Consider the following 22,254-nt stretch of genomic DNA (forward strand, 5'->3'; position numbering starts at 1 on the left):
TTCAATAAAGAATTCAACTTTTTGAGATAGTAACTATAAGTGACCATTTGAGAAATCAACCCCAAAAATGGACATTGAAGTAGAGTTTTCTTCAAAGTCATCAATAGTACAGACCATTTAAGGTGAAGGAAAATAACCTAACCAAATGTCTGATTTGTTTCTTGGTTCAAAATATTTTCTTAATTTAAAACTAAAAAGTCTGAATCTAGTTGTACATTTGAATACTACGATGTGAATTAAGATTCAAATTTTGAATGATTAAGACTGTTTATTTTTTAATAGCTGGATGTCAATTGATGATTTTGTTGGTGATGGTGATGGTTAATAGCTAATGGTAATGGTGGCTGAAAATAGTAATTAACAGTGGATGTTGTTGATCGTGGTGGTTGGTGATGACAATTAATAATTGTGATGGATAATAGTAACAGCTAATGGTGATGGTGATAGATGACGTTGATTGGTGATATATATCGTGGTGGTTGATTGTTGTTAGTGACTAATAATTTTAGTGGAGATGATCGTAAATGGTGACTAATAGTTGTGACGGGTGACAACTGACTTATTTGATTGGCGGTGGTGATAGTTGTGACCGAAGATGGTGGTTATAGGTGGTAATTAATAATGGTGGACGACGATTGGTAGCAAAACTAGATGGAGTAGTAATGAATTGTATGTTATCTTTGTAGAAATCTTTAAATAGGCATCTTATTAATAATACAACTTAGTTATTATATATATAAAAAATAAATTGTTAATACATAGAAAGATGGAATATTTTAGGTGTACCTACAATATGCTACCAATAAAGTAGCAAAATGACAAAAGTTCAAATTATAATCCATCCTTCTATTACTATATTTCTTCTTTATATAAAAAAATATGTCCAAAACACAAGTTAATGTCTTTTTTCCTCTAACGTCTCATTGACTAATGACTCAAAACGTCAATAAAAGTCATCAAGAAACAGTATTTCTTTATTATGCAAGACAAGTGTAACGCCATACATTAAATTTTCTGTTCATCTCTTCTTGTTTTAATATACAAACTAAAATCTTACTGTGTTAGATATCCAAAACCTTGTAATATTCGACCGACCGGCCGGCCAGTCAACATAATCAAAGTGAGACTTTGGTTACTAGCAAACGATTCTCCAAAGGTGACCAAACAAAAGAAGTCACAATCAAACAGCTCGTACTATTGAAGTACCAAACAAAAAGAATACAGGGAGATTTACAGGGCATTTTTGATGGATACTCCGAAATCGAATCATCAAAGAAGAAGGAGTTCTTCTCCTTTCTTGACGTCTCAAACACTATGGTCATCAACTGAAAAAACATGCAGATCAGGATTGACCAGATCAAATGATGAAAAAGGGGTAAATGTGAAAGTTGTTCTGCGTTGCAGGTATGAACCAGTTAAAATTTTCCATTGCTAATTCTACGCGTTCATATGATTACTATGCCTTAACTTCAAGCAAATTGGGAATCCTCATTGTCCATGTCGATCCATATGTGTATTGGTAATAAGGTCACATGTTTGGAGTTCTACATGTTCTTAATATTTGTTTTACTTTGAATCAAGGTTCTATCAGAAACCGTCTTTGTTTGTACCTTCACAAGGTAGGGGTAAGGTTATGTATACACAGTTCACCCCAGACCTCACTTGTGGGATTACACTAGGTTTATTGTTGTTGTTATGTTCTAATATTAAAGATAATGTAGTTTAGCTTAAGTCTGAGTAATCAAGAAACCTACCTCTTCTCTTTTTACCAAACTAATGTATGTCTCGCACGATCATTTGTAACTGAGAGGTTAGAAGTATATAACACTAAAAGCAAGACGTGTAGGTGGATCAACTCATCAATTTACCATTGAGACTTACAAGCAAGTGACATACTTGTCTTTCAGGCCTCCAAATGAGGATGAAATGAAGATGAAAGGCCCTTTGGTGATCTCATGCGACGAGCTGAAACAAGAAGTCACTGCAACTTTGAACACAAGTGCTAAGCAAATAAACAAAGCATTTCTTTTTGACAAGGTTATCTTCTTACAATGTCTCTAAGTTTAATCTATTCTATATCATTTTTCATTATTACGAAAATTTTGTGTAGTAACGTTGATTTGAACCTTTTTGATGCAACAATATTTTTTAGGTTTGTGGTCCATCATCTCAGCAAAAGGACTTTTATGATCAGTCTGTGTCTCCTCTTGTTAATGAGGCTCTTGAGGGATATACTTGTACTATTTTTGCTTATGGACAAACTGGAACAGGAAAAACTTACACAATGGAAGGGGAAGCAATTAAAGAGAAGGTTCTCTCTGATTCTTTCTTCATTTCTCCCCCCCTCAAATGTAACCATCATTTTGACAGAGGCAGGGAAATCTTAGTAGCTCAGTTGGTTGGCTACCTAAACTTTCACCTTGTTGTGAGAGTTCGATTCCCCACCTAGTAATCCCTCCCCATTTCCCTTTCCCCACCCTACCCCCAATTGAAAGAAAAGATTGATAGAGGCGGATCTAGGATTTGAAGTATATGGGTTTCAAACTTGTAGCTCATTTGAGTTACTAAGTTCGTTATTAAATATTTATACATATTTAATGAAGTTCCCTAATACAAAAGCTATTAGATTCTTCAAAACCCTTAACTTATATTGTAGCTCTGCCCCTGATTTTGTTGGCTTTTATCATTTTTTATATCCTATTTCAATGTTGATGCTTGTAGAATGGGGAGTTTCACAAGAATGCTGGAGTAATACCTAGAGCAGTCCAAGAGATTTTTGACATTTTGGAGTCTCAAAAGGCTGAGTACACTATGAAAGTTGCATATATAGAGATTTATAATGAGGAGATAACAGATCTTCTTTCCCTGGACGAGGAATCAAAACTGATAGATGAGAAGCAGAGAAAGCCATTAGCTCTTATGGAGGATGGAAAAGGTGCAGTTTTCATTAGAGGTTTAGAAGAGGTGACAGTATCAACTGCAGATGAAATATACAAAATTTTGGAGAAAGGGTCTGCGAATAAGCATACAGCTGAAACACTTCTTAATAAACAAAGCAATAGGTCTCATTCGATATTTTCCATCACCTTACATGTTAAGGAATGTACTCATGAGGGACTAGAACTGATTAAGTGTGGAAAACTGAATCTTGTTGACCTAGCTGGATCCGAGAACATTTTACGTTCTGGTGCAAAAGAGGTACACTAATGGAACTTCTCAGAATAATCGAAACTAGTTATTATACCATTTCACAAACAAGTTTAACTTGCATAAAATGCACTATCACGTCACCTTAAAGATAATTGCAGGTAGCTCATAATAAGTGGAACTACTTACCTGGAAAATAATGCTGACTACCTGCTATAACACGTTAAATTACACTGACAGTATAAAGATTCTTTACATCGTCAATGTATATAAGTTAAAAATCGTTCAGTTTATTATAGTGAAATTTGAGGTTCGTAAGCACATTTACTTCTCTAAAATACAGGGAAGAGCAAGAGAGGCAGGGGAGATAAATAAGAGCTTGCTTACCTTGGGCAGGGTCATCAATGCTTTGGTTGATCACTCTGGACATGTTCCATACAGGTATAGAACTTATTCAGTCATTATATATACATTGCAACAGATGTTATAATACAGAAGCAACCATTGTAAAATAAGTCTCGGGATATCAGGGATAGCAAGTTGACAAGGTTTCTGAGGGATTCGTTAGGAGGAAAAACAAAGACATGCATAATTGCCACAGTTTCACCGTCCATCCAGTGCTTGGAAGAGACTCTCAGTACTCTCGAATATGCTAATCGTGCCAAGCAAATTATAAACAGGCCAGAGGTAGTCAATTTTATTCTTTGGAGACTTGTTATGATTTTAGATGACCATATATTTCATTCTCAAGTCTATTTCCAGGTTAACCAGAAGCTGACAAAATCTGCCCTAATCAAAGATTTGTATGTGGAGATGGACTGCCTAAAGCAAGGTTAAAATGAGATTTGTAGTTTGACAATTTATTAATTTATGTGGTATTATAACAGTAGGCATTGAAGGAATACGGTTTGTCTCCGTGTGGCCTATAGGTCAGGAGTTTGAGCCGTGGAAATCAACCACTGATGCTTGCATCAGGGTAGGATGCCTACATCACACCCCTTAGGGTGTTGCCCGTCCCCGAACCTTGTGTGAATGCAGGATGCTTCATGCACTTTATAACAGTAGGCATTCTTCTTTGCTCTGCAGAATTACATGCAACGAGGGAGAAGAATGGAATCTACATACCACAAGATCGTTACCTGAGTGAAGAAGCAGCTCATAAGGTGCTATTACCTTCAATATATCTGGAAAGCTACTCTTGATCTGTAAAATAGTGACAAACTTTATAACTCGAATGCTTCTTCTTTTTTCCCTTTTTTAGGCGATAGTTGGGAAACTGAAGTTCACAGAACTTGATTTAGAGTCCAAAAACAAGGTAAGTATCACCTGGTCTATCATGTAGGCAGCTTATGCAAGTCCTAATTTATTCCAAGATGATTGAGAAGTTACACATTCTGAGCAGAAACTGATAGAGCTTCAGGATCTTTATGATAATCAGCGACAACTGACAGCAGATTTAACCGAACAACTTGAGAGAACTCAGGTAGTATGTTACTTGAACAAGTTACTATCTGTGTCTCTTTTTTACCATGATAGAAAGAACCTACAAGATAACTAAACTTTCCAGTCTCTATTTTATGGCAGAGAGAACGAAAGAAAGCTGAACAAGCTTTCAATGATCTAGATGCTCAAAACAGGCAAGCGAAAGAAATGATTCAAGAGAAGGATTCTCTAGTATCCGATGTCATTAAATCTGGTAAGAAGTGTGTCCTAAACATGTAATTGAAATACAAAGATGATCCAAACCTTTCCTGAATCCTACACCATGTAGGAATAAATATGTATCCATTAACGGCTCATTGGAAAGAAGTTTATTCGTGAAATTATTGAAATCTGCATAGTTTACCTTTGGTTATTCAGAAAAGGAAATGACTGATAAAGCACTTGAGCTTCGAGATGAAGTAGAGAATGCAGAATCAGAGATATCCAGCTTGTTCGCCAAAATTGGTCCGCACTACAATCTCTTCTGGTCTTTAGTCTTTATCTGGTTAAGATCAGTTTCTTCTTCTAACATATGTTTATTATAAAACAGAAAAAGGCAACAGTAGAGAGGAAAGAAACAGAATCCTTGTGCAAAGCTTCCGCAGCAAATTAACTCAGCAGCTTGAAATTTTAAAGAGAAAAACAGCAATTTCTGTAACCAAACAAGAGAAGCAATTGAATGTAATACTAGAAGATACGCAATCCTTCTTAGCTACTAAAAGAAGGGTACAGTGAAATTCTTTCGACATACAGTACTCTGATAATCTGTGACCTGAAAATGGAACTTATCTAATCTTGAATTTACGGACAGGCTACAGATGAATTGAAGGTTCAGCTCCAGAAGCTGAAAGACAAGTATAACTCCGATATCCAGAATTTAGCTGTTCCAGCCCAAGATCTTCATGAAAATTCTCAGTTAGCTTTTAGCAAAGTGAATTCAGAAATATCAAAGCATTCTTCTGCTTTTACGGATGTAAGCGTGGATACTTCTTTAAGTCAATGTTACTTTCTTTCCACCCTTTCATCACTCAATTTTGCCAGCATACTTGTACAGCTTGTTGGAAAGATTTCCGCAGATGTTAATGCTATACTCAACGGTCTGCAAGGTAATATTCGGGAACTTGAGGTGAAGATAAATGCTTTTGTGCGACAAGAACAACAGGTACATAAGCATGCTATAAATTTTCTTTCAGATACTCTTAGCTTTGTGCATCTAACTTTGTTTATTTTTCTCCATCATCAGTATCAAACAAGAAGATATCATGAAATTCAAATTACCTCTGAAGTTCTCCTCAACTTTTTCAAGACCTTGAATACATATATTTCAAAATTGAGACTAATGGATGAAAAATCACAAACAATTAATAATCAGCAACTCTGCACCCTTGAAGAAAAGTTTGAGGTATTTATTTCTGGACTCTCCTTAGAAATGAAGATCTCGATCTTGATCTCTTTTCACCCTTTTGAGTTACTTCTATAGGAGCTGGCTGCAAGTGAAGAACGTCAACTTATAGAAAAAGTTGCAGAGCTTATATTATCTTCCAGTACTAAGAAGAAAAGGCTGGTATGTGCTTTTTCATTGCAACTTGTACATACCTTTTATGGTATTAGAGGCAGCCTTACCCCGTATTCCTGCAAGAGGTTGTTTCCACAGCTCAAACTCGTGACCTCCAGGTCACATGGCAGCAACTTTACCAGTTACACCAAGGCTCTCCTTCAACTAAATAATTAGAATTTACTCTAAAGAATCACAGCTGAGAATGCTTTTCCATGAAGGTTTATTTTGTGAATGGAACTCATACCAATATCATAGCCTTTTCATGGATTTTCTTATTCTTAAAAGCATGGAATTACTGCAGGACTATCTCTTTCAGGGAGAAAATAATCAAATACTTTCATTTTTTTCGTTCTTTAGGTTCAAACAGCAGTCAATGACCTTAGAGAGTGCTCTAATATCAAAACCAGAAATCTAAATGCTGAGTTTTCAGACATACAAGGTTGTGCTAATTCTGCCTATGAAGAGTGGACAAACTACATTGAAAGCACAGAAGCCCATCATATCGAGGATTCAACTAGATTGGAATTTTGGAAGAGTAGCCTAGCAGGAAACATCGATTGCTGGTTGAGTTGGTTTCAGATGATATAAAATCTATAAATATTGCACAGTATTTTGTATTGTATACCTTTAATCAAGCTATTATATTTTTCATCTTAAATTTCAGTTTGACAAAATCAGAGGGGATCGAAGATGGATGGAGAAATGCCCAAGAATCCCTTCATTCCCAAGAAACAAGAACCATCAACTCAATCGATTGCATTGTTAAGTGAGTTATCATTTCAGATGAATCAACTACCATCTGAGGATTTCTTTTACATTTTTACCTCGATATGTTCAGGAGTTCTATGGAATCAAATGGAAAGATCGGCACTCAGTTTTCCTCCACAGTGACTTCCATACTAGAAGAAACAGCTATTTCCAAGAGGAATCTTCTTTTTGTTATGGAAAGTACGTTGCCTGGATACATAGTGTTTCTTCCTCTGATGTTACAAGTGAACAAACTCGGGATTTATTGCCACAGACTAATAGAGTTAAAGTTGCTGTAGGTTTGCTGAAACTTGATCATGATGAATGTGAGAAGATCTGTTCATCTATTCATCCTTGTGTTGAGGATATGAAACAGATGAAAGACAGACATTCATCCGAAGTATCAGAGATAGTGGAAAATGCAGGAAAAGTATTGACAGATGAGTATAAGGTAAAAGCTCATAAAACTATGCAACTATAAATAAGATCTTCGAATTAGAACTAAAAAGTATAATACTCAAATTTGCACAATACTATTACAATCTGCATTTTAGGATGGTTTAAATTTTCTCTCTTCATCATTCAGAAACAGACTTTCACATTAGAAAATCTAACACCAACTCTTTCTCCTGTATAGCAAGAATACCATGTCAATGGAAATTATCACGTATGAAATTTCCATGAGATACCTGAATAGGACAATATTTCATTTTCAAGTTCTTGACTCGATTGTAGCAGGGTGATAAGTTTATTTTCTTTGCCTTTTTTATTATAAATTAGAATTCTCTGCCAGAAGAAAAAGTACCAATTACTTGTCATCTGTTAAGAACTCTTGGTTTTCTTGATCTTATTCTTTTACCACTCTTCACAAGCTATCTTCAACTAAGACCTTTTTCAGCTTCCTATGGAATTTTACAGCCATTTGAATGGGATACTAAAATGCATTCTTCTTTTTCCTCAATAACTAGGTTGATGAACCGTCTAGCTCAACTCTGAGGAGGAAAAGAGTTAACGTGCCAAGTAGGGAATCTATTGAAAATCTCAGAACTCCTTTTCTCGAAGAGTCACTCAAGTCATTTCAAGGAAATGGATTAGCAAACCGAGCTAGCAGAAATGTAAATGCAACCAAAGGTGGATGAGGATATTCAGTTGCATTCCAGACGTTCATATTTCGAAGTAGGATAACTGATTTAGAGATTGATCAATCGAGGTTTATATCTGTTACTGGTAACCGGATGTAGCGCTTTAGAAAAAGAACTAAGGCATGTCATCATGTGAATTGGAGCCTCAGAAAATAAAATCAATGTTTCTTTACATCTAAGTGTTCTAGTCATATTAAAATACGTATATTAGAAACAGCAGACTCATATGTACAACAAAATACAATATGTTAGTATTCAGTGCATTGAAATTTCCACTTTGATATAGGATAAACAAGGGTCTTGAAATTTAGAACTGATGCGTGAATCTTTAATAGCATTCCTACATAGGTTGCCGAACCATTACACTACAAAACAAATAATATAATGGGCAAAAACTCACAAAAGCATAGTGATGACTGATGCAAAGGCGTAAACCCGTATAGCCACCTTAGATCGGTTCAATCTAAGACCTATGTTGCAATCTCCTCTCAGAACACTTTAAGCAACTCCTTCTAACATAGCTGGCTTCCATTTATGCCTTCTAGTTGCAATGCAGCGCTCAAATTTAAGAGTTCGCTTATTATTAGCCCTCTGACTACTCTTTACGGACAATGTAGTGTCATACTGGAAATCTGTTTTTCTTGTCGATGACCATTAAAATAGGCCCAAAGACCTATTTCTGAAATCCTATGCAGTAATCACCTTCTTAGCGCATATGGTCCAAAGCTTCACTTACAGTTTAGTGAACTTCACTAGTAATGAGGCGGTCATTTGGGCTTGAGAATATGGTTACCACCCGGGGCTGCATACGAGAAAGCCCTATCAGGCATCAAATACCACAGACCTGCTTTCTGAAAATACAAGCTTTACTTCCTCACTTCAAGGGAGCTAATGGTTCAGAGAGTTACAACTGGTGATTCTTTTAATCTGCCGCTTTAGTTGGTTACACTGCATCAATTCCATAAGTGGTATAAGAAGCTACAAGTTTTATGGAAGTGTCTCGTGGCCTTTCATTAAGCCAGTAAAGCAAAGAATAAACAAATCACATGAGTTTTGCATGAAGGCTGCCTCAGGCAGTGCTTCTTCCTCCACAAGGTGACCACTTACTGAGGAAGGAGTTGCCTACCCATTACTAGATTTTGCTGTGCCTTTCACTCAGTGCAAGACCCTTCTCCGTGCTATTCTTGATGAGAACACTCTCAGAACTCTACTTACCATATCCTGAAGTGGATCCTCTCAAGAATACTGAAGTCTCGAGGACTTGATCTCACACGCAGTGAACTTTCAGACGCTGTAATAATACTTCTCAATCACCAGGCTAGCTTTCTTCAGGCGTTCAATCAGTGCAATTTGAACATAAAAAAGATGTATCACTGAAAAGTGATACTGGGAGTAACAAGAGAGGACTGCAGTTTCTTGTGTGTCTACACATCAAAACAGTAAATAGCTTCCTCATTCACTCCTTAAAAGCAGTAGAGCCATCCTGAAATTTGAGTTCCAAAGTTTGATTGCATTTCTAACTTTTTCCCTGATGCTATCTTCATATCTCTCTCTATTTGGCAGCAATCTTCAGTTAATCGGCAATCTGAAATTTGAAATACATCTTTATATGAAACAACAACTTGTTCTTTGGAAAACAGCAAACTGCTTTGACCATTTGTACAAGAATATCTGCTGCTTCAGTGTCTCTCTAGTCAAGCATGTCTCTGGATAGCTATTGGGCAAATTTTTGTTTCATGACCTCCTAATATCTAGAAAACCAACTCAAACATCTGCACAAGCAAAATGTGGTTCTGTAAAGGTGCAAGTCCACAATGTGGAATAATGGAATTGCAAGAAGCGTATATCCAATACTCATCTTGTCCAAATGTTTTACCCCTAAAACTTAAATCTGAAGGGGCAAATAATCATCATCCAGCATCTGCAGCCATAGTTCATCTAGCATGGAATATATTCTGTCCCTTTCTGCATGCATACAGTCCTCAGCCAAGAAGACATGGATCCGGTCCTTGACTTCAATCCAGCTTTGACCTGGAACTTTTTTGACACCTTTTTGTCTCATCTGACCCCTAAGTGATGCAACATCCTTCCAACTGCCCGTAGAAGCAAAAATGTTACAGAGTAACACATGTGCAGCAGAATTCGAGGGATCAATCTCCAAAATTTTCTCTGCGGCTCGTTTGCCAACATCAAGATTGTTACGTGTCTTACAAGCAGCTAACAAAGTTTTCCACACCACAATATCAGGATCCATTTCCATTTGATTGATAAAAGCTTCTGCTTCTTCTATGCAGCCAGCTCGGGCAAGCATGTCAACTACACAGCAACAATGCTCTCTAGTTGGTACAATACCAAACTCCGTTTCCATGGCTCTGAACAACTGCCACCCTTCTTTTACTCGTCCAACATGACTACAAGCAGTCAAAACCCCGACAAAGGTAACTTGGTTTGGCTTGACAGCTAAATATCTCATCTTTTGGAAGAGGTCTAGAGCTTCTTCTCCGTATCCAAACTGAGCATACCCCACTATTAAACTACTCCATGAAACCGCATCAGGGTTCTTCATACTATCAAAGAGCTTCTTAGCGCTTGTCATATGTCCACATTTCACATACATGTCAATTAAAGCATTCATGACATAAATATCTTCACTTAGCCCATTTTTCATGGCATAGCAACAAACCTGGTCTCCGATTTCCAAAGAGGCTACTTTTCCAGAAGCCCCAAGCATATTAACTAATGTAATATGATCAGGCTTATTAGAAGAAAGAAGCATCATTTTAAATAATGAGAAGACCTCTCCAGAATCTCTCTGTTGTAGAAAAGCTGTAAGAATGGCATTCCACGAGACTAAATCTGCTTTATTTTTTATCTCATTGAAAATTTTATGTGCATCCGGGAGATCTGAACAGTTGGCATACATTGAAAGTAATGTATTAGAGATGGAAATCTCTAAATCAAAGCCACTCTTACTAACATAGCAGTGCACTTGCTTTCCTAGGAAGAGAGCACATGGACTTACAAAGGCACAAAGTAAAGAACGAACTGTGACATCATCTGGGGTCAACCTCAAAGCTCTCATCTGAGAAAAGAGAGATACAGATTCATCACGGTCACCTCCGTATGCAAACCCCGCAATCAGAGCATTCCAGGATGCAAGATCAGGATTTCCTATCTGGTAGAATGCAGTTCTTGCAGAATACAACCATCCACATCTGGCATACATGTCAGTAACAGCGCAACCAGCAAAAGCATCAAAACTAAGCCCAAATTTTATACTTAGACCATGTACTTGTCTTCCATATTCTGCTTGTGCAAGACTTCTACAGACATTAAAAATGCTTCCAAAAACGAATTCATTCAGTTTGTAAATCCCCTGACTAAGCATCTCCGTGAAGCAGGACAGAGCTTCTGATTCATAACCAAGCTGTGCAAATCCAGCAATCATTGAGCTCCACGAAATCAGATCCTTTGATTTAATATGGGAGAACACTGTCAATGCCTCATCAATTTGATTAAACTTCGTATACATCGCAATCAGTGCATTCTGAGCAATAAGGTGGGAACCATGTTCCGATTTAATGACATGGCCATGCAATTGCTTCCCTAACTCTACCTGTTTCATATTTGAGCATGTTTTGATTACGCTTCCATATGTGAACTGGTCAGGTATAAGACCAAACTGTCGCATTTGAAAGTAAAGATTTAATGCTTCATTCTCCTGACCATTTTGTGAGTACCCAGCAATTATCGAAGTCCAAGAAACCAAATTTCGTTCAAGCATTTCATCAAACACCTTACGAGCCTCCTTCAACGACCCACACTTCCCATACATATTCAACAAATGATTTTGAAAAATCATGTCTGGTTGATAATTTGATGCTAAAATATGACTATGAACTCTTCTTGCATACTGCAGGGATCTAAGAGATGAGCACGCAGATACTAGCTGAGCATACGTGCTTGGATACAAATTATAAGTCGTGTTCCTTTCTAACAACTCAAATGACTCTAAAGCTTGTTTAAATAACTTTTGCTTACACAACAAGATTATATGATCATTACTTGACTGTTCATTCCTGAAACAAGACTGTATCCTATGATTGACATAGCTCCGGAATGATCCTAACCTTTTTATCATTGTGAAAAAATTCCCACAAACAATCAATCAATCATTCGACTACGCGTCAATCCCAAACTAGTCGGAATCCTCTATATCCATTCCTCTTTACTCGGATCTTCATCCCAAAATTTTCATTTCTGCAATAGCAAATACAATATGAAATATATGAACCACACAAGACAATTTGCATGTTTTAAAGTGAATAGCAATTCGAACAAATGTAAACAGAAAGTCTGCTTAAAATTTGTAAATTTCACGCAATGTGTAACAATTTCTGAACTCATATGCGACTCTTGAGAATATACGAATTCAGCTCAATTCATAGTTCGTATTTTTACTAAAATGGCTGTGACCAGGAACTGATAGAAACTTTACGAGCATGGAATCTGGAGAGAGAAATGAAATAACTTACAATGAGATGTCGCCGGAAAAAGAGATCGACGGCGAACCAGATACGGCTACTCCGGCATCGTTTGAAATTGGCGGGCCAAAATGTCTCTAGGTCCCAATGGGTTATGAGGCATTTGGGCTGGTAATTTGACTTTAAATAACTGGCCCATTGTATATGAGCCCACTTCTTTGTCCTCTCTCAACGCAAAATTTATGACGATCCGATATGATTTGTGGCCAATCGGACATGATAATTATGTTGAATATAACGTACAATATATATAAGACAAATTACTTAACTACACTCCTTTACTTACCTTAATATCTATTTATCCCTACTTATTTCAAAATTTTCAAAAATCCCTTATTTTACCTATGTATCCCGCATGTATCCCGTGCACAACGTTATGTATCCCGCTATGTGGAATGTATCAAACGCTATGTCATCCCGTGCACAACGCTATGTATCCCGCTATGTGGAATGTATCAAACCTAATGTATCCCGCTATGTGGAATGTATCAAATATAATGTATCCCGTGCACAATGTTATGTATCTCACAAACATCATTTTTAAGGGATTTTTGGTAAATAGAAAACTAGAAGGGATAGGATGTTATTTAGTACTTATAATATGTGGTTCCTATAATTTTAAGCTATGTTTCATTAATTTACATAGCTTTATGAGTAAGGATAGCAACGAGGCAAAATTAAAAATAAGAAGGAATTTTGATACGAGATATCTTGTTTTGCATCAAGATGGAGGTTATGGGGAATATGAAGTCTAACCAATCATTATTAGGACATATAAGGCGAAAACAATTATTTTAGTAGTCATGACTAGCTTTACAATTGAAAATATTATAAAAACAATACATTAAAAAGGAGAAATAAAGATAGGCTACACGTGTTATTATATGGTCAACATCCAAAAATGAGAAGTGTTATCAATTATTCTCTATAACAGCTTCCGCATTCTACTTTACAACTCTATATTTGTGATCCCCTTAACCTCGCCCTTATCAATTACTCTCGATGTCAGGAGTTTCAACACCATTGACAATATTAAAACAAAGATCCAAGACAAAGAAGGAATTCCCCAGGATCAACAAATATTAGTATTTGCTGGAAAACAATTTAAAGATGATTGTACACTTACTGATTACAATGTTTAAAAGCAGTCCACCCTTCATTTCGTCTTGAGTCTTTGTGGAGGTTATACGGGAGATGAAATTTATCCTATCATTGTTAGGACATATAAGGGGGAGTGGTTTACCTTAGAAGTCAAGACTAGCTTTACAATTGAAAATGTGATAAAAAAAAAAGGGTCCAAGAAAAAGGAGATTATAAAGTAGACTACATGTGCTTATTAGATGGTCACTATCTAAAATATGAGAAGAGTCTTTTTTATTTTAATATTAGAAAGAATTGGACACTCCATCTTATACGATAATAAAAAGGTAAATTATAGGTCCTTGTTCTATTTGTTTTAGAGAATTCTCAAACTATTGATAATGTAACGCAAAGATTAAGAATAAATATATTTTTGTATACGCTCCTCTATCGCTTGGCCTTAATCTTGTTAGGGTTTTGCCCTGATTTTCTTACCATAATTTAAGATTTATTTTTCCTTAAAGAAAAGACAAAACATTAACATAAATGTTTTTACTTTTCCTGAAAGGAAAATATAATATTCTTTTATATTTGGTTTATTCTCTCCTTTTAGGACTCTTTTTCTAGTAAGAAAAGATTTTAGGACTCTATAAATATAGGTTTGTTTCTTCTAACACAAAAACAATATAGAATCCACAATGTAGTCGTTTAAGAGTTTTGTTTATGGGGAGATTTAATCTCTCAACAATTTTAATATTTTTTCTTTATATTAGTTTTCATATAATAATATTAGTTTTTAGTATAAGTTTTTGTCATCTAATTTATCAATCATATTATTTGCAATTGTAAGCTTCCGCATGACGCCCTAATTACCTTCAGAACCCAACAAATCTCATTCATCAAAAAATAAATGTTCAAAAAACTTGAGTGTTTTAATGTTAATGTTTAATCTTGTCCAAAACTTGCTTGGGCTAAAATAGATTGAATCAGAGCTAAATAATGAATGATAACTCAATTCGTCCAATTTAACTCAATTATTATATCCTTTTGGTGATATTAATATATTTCTTTATGAAATATCCATAAGCAAAGTCTTCCTAAATATTTCATATCATAAAATTTAATAACATGTATAGCTACAAATTAAAAATAGCTAATTAAGTATATTGTCTATCTATGCATATCACATATTCATGCAAAAATTTCATCACATTCTTTTTAATCTTTCCAAAAGAACGTCACAATTTTATTTTTAAAAATAATTTAATTTTAAAATTTTTATTTCACTTCAATGACATGATTTTATAATTATTTACTAATGTTATAATATATTTAAGACTAATTTTTATAAAAAAAATCTCAAATTTCATGTCTTGTTAAATATATTAACATAAAATGATATAGAAAAAAGTAACATTTCAGATCGAAGGAGTAAAAAATAAATGAAACCTAAAAAAAAAATAAGCACCACACAATACAAAAGGAAATTAAAAAGGATGTAGGAACTACATTGATTGAATTCAAACATCAGATTCATTAAAAAAACACCTTAAAAATAACATCAAGTCACCCAAAAATTCAAATTTAGAATCCCCAGTATCTAACAAGTTTTTTTTGACATGAAATGGGTATATCCATATATCTCTGACTCATATTTACAAGATGATAAAGTATGAGAAAAGCTATACCAATAATTAGTTCGCATCGGAATAGACGTATTGGTTCACGTAAGAGTGCACGTAGAATGCCAAAGAGAGTTATTCATGTTCAAGCAAATTTTAGTAATACCATTGTCAATTTTACAAATGTACGAAGTTGAACTTTCATTATAAAAGAATCAAATTATCAAAGATTAAAGGTTTGGAATAACTGTGGATTAGTTTTTTCTTAAGATGAGTTATGTCCAAAGTTAATTAATTTAATATACTCTCAATATCAATTACTTATTTTTCAAATCATTTTTTGTAATATAAATATTAATATTAATTATTATGTATGAAGATTCGTGCAAAAACATAAAAAAAAAATGAAATAAAAGAATATAATTGAGCAAACGTGATTAGAGTTTCAAAGCTCCACTCTCCCTCTTCCTTTACTCATTCCATTTAGGGTTTTTATACTAGTAGTTCAATAAAATGCTAAAATAAATAAAATAAACTATAATATAATGATGGGCCCCACTTCCCACACTTTGAGATTTGAAATACAAAACATGAGTTATAGACGTTATACAAAGCTCCATTGACGTAAAAATAGGGGATTCATCAGTTGGGAAATCAAATTTGTTGTCAAGATAAACAAGGGATTCAAGGTGAGTATTGAAATAAATTATTGAATTTAGTATTGAGATTCAAGGGATTCGAGTCAAAAAATTATTGAAATCAATTTTTTTGTTGATCACAGTAATGTTAGTTTTAACTGGTTTAATAGATTTTGTTGGAGGCAAGAGTATCCAGAAAGTTTTCTGAAGAAGTCGGATATCAGGTACGTTTCTGTTGCATTGCTTGAATTACACCTCGCCATTTAATACCTTTTCTTGTGAACTATAGATCTTCATTTATGAATATGAACTGATGAATGGTATCAAAAGTGTGCAAGTTTAAACATAATAATAGACCAGTGAAATTGTTGTGACAATTACAAAGAAATGAACTGTAAGTTCAAAATTTGGATGGGTGATAAATTTTGCAAGAAAAATATTAGTGTTGCTTTAGTTTTCTGTAGACTATTTAAGTTCTGGAATCGAGCACTAGAGCTCTGTATTTTGCTAGTTTTTACAACTCCTGAATTTGAAAATCTGGGAAAATATTCTTTCTAGGTCAGGTTCTCTTTTTTAACTACAATTAACTGTTAAAAGGAAGGATTTGTACTCACAAGTCACAACTGAATAAAGAAGTAGGTAAAACAGTTGAGGAAAAAGAGAGCGAACCTGTCAAAAATCACATTCATTATGGCTCACAAAAACTAATGGCACAATTGGCCATAGAGAGATTTCAAGGTTTTCCTTATTTTACCAATATTTTACTCTTTCTGAAGTCTAATTTTACTGCAGAAACTAATCTTCTCAGTTTCTGATTCATCTTGCACAATCATGCCTTTCTTCCAGTTTGGACTTTTCCGCCGTTAATCCATAAAACTGTTGTCAAGCATTCTAAACCTATCAGCCCCATAGATTGTAGAATATAATTCACTGCAGGAAGACATGAATAATTGTCACTTCCACCACTGACAAAAGTTAAGAATAGATTGTTGGCGTTTTAGCCCTTTTACTGTTTTCTTGTTTGAAAACTTTTGGGAATTCCTTTGTGCAACAACTCTATGATTAAACTTAAAAAAAAATGCATTTTTTCACAAATGTGTTAAGCTCCTGTTGACTCCAGAAAAAGAATAAATGACATAGTGTACTCTAAGGTGCGGTTGTGGTCCTCTCTTCCTTCAAATTTGTGATGATTATTTTCATGGAAAACGTAGCACATCAAAACATGAGAAGCTAGGGAACATAATAAAGATGGCTATACCTATAATTATTTTCTTGTTCACCCCTCCTAAACATATGCATGAATCTCATTCATCTACTATTATACCCCATCCGGTTCACTTAAAAAAATTCCCTTTGTAGCCAATCATTTATTGGAAAAAATTGATAAGCTTAACACAAAAGCAGAAAAAGAAATAATAGTAACTTGGTCCCATGTGAAATTGAGCAGTTTCTGTAACTTGGAGAATACCCTTTTGTACTGAGCAATGAGCATTACTATCTTGGCGCTGGCCATTTACAATTTAAAAACTGTACTTTCTTTTCAGAAAAAGTACATGGTGGTAAAAATGGCCTAATATCATTTGTATCTATATAGATCGCGCTTTAAGAAATTGAGATCTTTTCATGCAACAGTACACGTGTTGGAGAGTAAACTCTGCCCCTTCTTTTAGCAGTATGACCCAGCTGATTTTTACTCCTTGGCTTGTGTAGTATTATTGCCTTTTTTTTTTCATGCATTCTTCCTTATTAGCCATTAATTATGTATGTGGTTCTTATTGAACATGCTATCACATACTGTTATGTCTAGTGTCAAATGCAACATGGTCAACTGACACGGTTACATCTATATTTTACATGAAGGGGAAAAGGTGATTATCAAATTGATTATAAACCAGCTCCTCGAATCTCAGAAGCAGATAAGAGTAATGATCAATACTAATTGAGAACATAATTTATCTCAATACTAATTCATTCTAAAGCTACTATTGGAGTTGGATTTCAGACCCAACTTCTTGACATCAATGGGAAAGCTCATATTTGGGACACTGCTGGCCAAGAAAGGTTTAGATATAAGTTGGAGGAGTACTTTTGGAAGTGTTACTAGGTGGCTTGATCAGCTCAATAGCCGTTATAGAAAAATGTAATTCTCGAAAAACAGATGAAATCAAAGGTGTTTTTTTTTCTTTTTCTTGATTTCGTGTTTATGATTTCTTTGTGATTCTTGCATATTAGTTGATATATTGTTTAATTTCCCCTTCTCCAAATGCATATGCATGATACTTGAGAACATGATTTTTTTTCTAGTGAAAATTTCTCCACTTTCTTGCCTTGTGAATTTGATAATAACTGAATCAGGGCATATTGCTCTCTTTTCTTCTTTGGAGGTCTCGCGTGTCAGTTATGTGACTTAATGTCTCTTTCTCCAAGTAGATATACATTTGTATACGGAGAGTGCTATTTATTCCTTGTTATTTGACTTGTAATTAGTATTGAGATAAATTATTGAATTTGCCAATTTTCATCAATTTTTTCTTCTTGAATGTGGGGCAGCAGCAATCCAAAGGTGAGTTTCTGTATCAGCAAGTTAATTACAGAAATGTTGAAGGCATCAAATCTCTCTGCAGTAAATTAACTCAGCAGCTTGAAATTTTAAAGAGAAAAACAGCAAGTTTTGTAAGCAAACAAGAGCAGCAATTGAATGTAATATTAGAAGATATGCAATCCTTCTTAGCTACTAAAAGAAGGGTACAGTGAATTTTTTTTTGACATGCAGTACTTTAATAATCTGGGACCTGAAAATGGAACTTATCTAATCTTGTATTTACGGACAGGCTACAGATGACTTGAAGGTTCAGCTCCAGAAGCTGAAAGACAAGTATAACTCCGATATCCAGAATTTGGCTGTACCAGTTGATCTTTATGAAAATTCTCAGTTAGCTTTTTAGCAAAGTGAATTCAGAAATATCAAAGCATTTTTCCGCCTTTATGGATGTAAGTGGGGATACTTCTTTCAGTCAGCGTTACTTTCTTTCCACCCTTTCATCACTCAATTTTCCCTACATACTAATGCAGCTTGTTGGAAAGATCTCCGCTGATGTTAATGCTATACTCAATGGTCTGCAAGGTAATATTCGGGAACTTGAGGTGAAGATAAATGAGTTTGTGCAACAAGAACAACAGGTACATAAGCATGCTATAGATTTTCTTTCAGATACTCTTAGTTTTGTGCATCTAACTTTGTTTATTTTTCTCCATCATCAGTATCAAACAAGAAGATATCATGAAATTCAAATTACCTCTGAAGTTCTCCTCAACTTTTTCAAGACCTTGAATACATATATTTCAAAATTGAGTCTAATGGATGAAAAATCACAAACAATTAATAATCAGCAACTCTGCACCCTTGAAGAAAAGTTTGAGGTATTTATTTCTGGACTCTCCTTAGAAATGAAGATCTCGATCTTGATCTCTTTTCACCCTTTTGAGTTACTTCTATAGGAGCTGGCTGCAAGTGAAGAACGTCAACTTATAGAAAAAGTTGCAGAGCTTATATTATCTTCCAGTACTAAGAAGAAAAGGCTGGTATGTGCTTTTTCATTGCAACTTGTACATACCTTTTATGGTATTAGAGGTAGGCCTTACCCCGTATTTCTGCAAGAGGTTGTTTCCACAACTCAAACTCGTGACCTCTAGGTCACATGGCAACAACTTTACCAGTTACGCCAAGGTTTGCCTTCAACTAAATAATTAGAATTTACTCTAAAGAATCACAACTGAGAATGCTTTTCCATGAAGGTTTATATTGTGAATGGGATTCATACCAATATCATAGTCTTTTCATGGATTTTCTTATTCTTAAAAGCATGGAGTTACTGCAGGACTATCTCTTTCAGGGAGAAAATTATCAAATACTTTCATTTTTTTCGTTCTTTAGGTTCAAACAGCAGTCAATGACCTTAGAGAGTGCTCTAATATCAAAACCAGAAATCTAAATGCTGAGTTTTCAGACATACAAGGTTGTGCTAATTCTGCCTATGAAAAGTGGACAAACTACATTGAAAGCACAGAAGCCCACCATATCGAGGATTCAACTAGATTGGAATTTTGGAAGAGTAGCCTAGCAGGAAACTTCGATTGCTGGTTGAGTTGGTTTCAGATGATATAAAATCTATAAATATTGCACTGTATTTTGTGTTGTATACCTTTAATAAAGCTATTATATGTTCAGGAGTGCTATGGAATCAAATGGAAAGATAGGCACTCAGCTGCTTTCCTCCACAGTGACTTCCATACTAAAAGAAACAGCTATTTCCAAGAGGAATCTTCTTTTTGTTATGGAAAGTACCGATGAAACTTCAACACCATCAAGCGCCACCACCAGTGAATAAGAAAACAAATAGGATCGCCCAACTCTTGAACTGTTATTTTCAAAATAATCAGAAGCACAACATAAGACAAGATGAATTGTGATCATTTCTTTCATCATCACATTAAGAAGTAATTGTTCCCCTCTTCGAAAAATGATTTTCACGGGATGAATTATAAGCTACTCTACGGCACCATGTCTGATTCCCATCTTCCTCTTTTCCCTTCAGGTGAAGCTGCTTTCATCCTGGAATGGAAAAATCTTGTTCACTGGTTGTGTAGACATGTGCCTTTGACTACAAAGGGTGTGGAAGAGGTCGTTAAAGTTGGGATACGAATTAGCAATATAACATATCGACATGATCTATACTTCTGCTTTGATTTGTGCTCAAAGCTTGCATGATAGCGCCGCCTCAAGAAGGTAATTTTGTGGTTAAAGCTTGTAACATTTGGGCGATCTCTGCTTCTTCTTAATTTTATTTTGTTATACGGATTAGTAGTTAGAGTAGCTCAAGTGTTTATACATGGTATTATTGTTCGCAGGGTCCAAAAAAGAAGGTTGTATCTGCATATAACGAATATGTTATTATTGTTTCATGGAATGGCTGTGACACACAACAAATCACGGAAGATCTTGCATTAGAGGTTCACAGAGAAAGTAAGTCAATATTTTTGTTGGTTCTCTCTTTTTATACATTATCACTATATATATAGATTTCAATGTTAGCATGAAAAATGTTCGCACCCCAAGGTGATTGATGTAGAGTCTAACTACTACACTCACGGCTCGAATCGATGACCTATGCTTGAAAGATGAAAGTTTAGGGAATATGGCTGTCAACATATTGAATGTTTTCAACTCGTGAACAATGTTAACTTTGTTTGCAGACTAGCTTGTTCCTTTTACATAACATTATCAGGACATGATTTTCAAGTAATTGTCATGCAAGTTTTTGTCTTAAAATGATATAAAATAAATTCTAATAAAAACTATGAACCGTTTAGTGCTTGAAAATTTCTCTGTGGTAAATTATGTTGTTTTCGAGTTGTTAAATAGGCATTCTCGGGTCAAGCATCCTCGGGGAGGCCTCCTCGAGTAGGGCGTTCTCGGATCAGGCATTCTTGGGTCAGGCGTTCTCGGGATAGGCGTTCTCGGGTCAGGCGTCATCGGGTCAGACGTTCTCGGGTAAGACGTTCTCAAGTCAGGCGTCCCTAGGTCAGGCATTCTCGGGTTAAGCGTCCTCGGGTTAGGCATTCTCCGGTCAGGTGTCCTCCGGTCAGGCATCCTCGGGTCAGGTATTCTTAGGTCAAGTGTGATCGGGTCAGGCATCTTCGGGTCAGGCATCCTCGGGTCAAGCATCCACGGGTCAAGCATCTTCGGGTTAGGCATCCTCGGGCCGGGCGTTCTCGGGTTAGGCATCCTCGGGTCAGGCTTTCTCGAGTCAAGCATCCTCGGGTTAGGCATCTTCGGGTCAGGCATACTTAGGGTCAGGCGTTCTCGGGTCAGGCATATTCTCCAATAAGACATCCTCGGGTCAGGCGTTCTGGGTTAGACATTCTCCAGTAAGGCATCCCCAGGTTAGGCTTCCTCGGGGTCAGGCATTCTCGGGTTAGGCATCCTCAGGTCAGGCATTCTCGGGTCAGGCTTCCTCGGGTCAGGCATTCTCGGGTCAAGCATCCTAGGGCCAGGCGTCATCGGGTCAGGCATTTTGGGTCAGGCATCCTTGGGTCAGGTATCCTCGGGTCAAGCATCATCGGGTCAGGCGTCCTCAGGTTAGGCATTCTCGGGTAAGACGTCCTCGGGTCAGGCAACCTCAGGTTAAGCATCCTCGAGTCAGGCATCCTCGGGTTAGGCATCCTCAGGTCAGGCGTTTTCGGGTCAGGCATCCTCGGGTCAGGCATTCTCGGGTCAGGCATTCTCGGGTCAGG

The 22,254-nt window shown here is 35.9% G+C and overlaps 2 protein-coding genes across 7 annotated transcripts; one reads left to right on the forward strand and one right to left on the reverse strand.

Moving 5' to 3' along the window:
• Positions 1 to 1,078: 1,078 nt before the first annotated feature.
• Positions 1,079 to 20,147, forward strand: LOC125871856 (kinesin-like protein KIN-5D). Of its 6 annotated transcripts, none has more exons than XM_049552546.1 (22): positions 1,081 to 1,404; positions 1,908 to 2,037; positions 2,153 to 2,311; positions 2,722 to 3,198; positions 3,491 to 3,588; positions 3,678 to 3,834; positions 3,910 to 3,979; positions 4,234 to 4,310; positions 4,409 to 4,462; positions 4,550 to 4,630; positions 4,732 to 4,843; positions 5,008 to 5,094; positions 5,180 to 5,355; positions 5,441 to 5,602; positions 5,684 to 5,791; positions 5,873 to 6,031; positions 6,110 to 6,193; positions 6,545 to 6,750; positions 6,852 to 6,953; positions 7,026 to 7,135; positions 7,225 to 7,385; positions 7,903 to 8,335. In XM_049552546.1, exons 1-22 carry the CDS (start codon positions 1,247 to 1,249, stop codon positions 8,071 to 8,073), a joined length of 3,099 nt encoding a protein of 1,032 aa, XP_049408503.1. In that variant the 5' UTR covers positions 1,081 to 1,246; the 3' UTR covers positions 8,074 to 8,335. The 6 variants fall into 6 exon arrangements, with proteins under 6 accessions (XP_049408507.1, XP_049408506.1, XP_049408505.1 ...); XM_049552547.1 differs by having other exon boundaries at positions 1,082 to 1,404; positions 7,234 to 7,385; XM_049552552.1 differs by lacking the exons at positions 7,026 to 7,135; positions 7,225 to 7,385; positions 7,903 to 8,335 and having other exon boundaries at positions 6,545 to 6,755.
• On the reverse strand, positions 8,346 to 12,706 carry LOC125871858 (pentatricopeptide repeat-containing protein At3g53360, mitochondrial). Its single transcript, XM_049552553.1, has 2 exons — positions 12,612 to 12,706; positions 8,346 to 12,336 (listed from the first exon to the last, which is right to left on the reverse strand). Exon 2 carries the CDS (start codon positions 12,215 to 12,217, stop codon positions 9,962 to 9,964), a length of 2,256 nt encoding a protein of 751 aa, XP_049408510.1. The 5' UTR covers positions 12,218 to 12,336; positions 12,612 to 12,706; the 3' UTR covers positions 8,346 to 9,961.
• Positions 20,148 to 22,254: the final 2,107 nt, after the last annotated feature.

The sequence above is a fragment of the Solanum stenotomum genome, chromosome 7, assembly GCF_019186545.1.
Source record: "Solanum stenotomum isolate F172 chromosome 7, ASM1918654v1, whole genome shotgun sequence".
In the NCBI taxonomy this organism is placed as follows: Eukaryota; Viridiplantae; Streptophyta; class Magnoliopsida; order Solanales; family Solanaceae; genus Solanum; species Solanum stenotomum.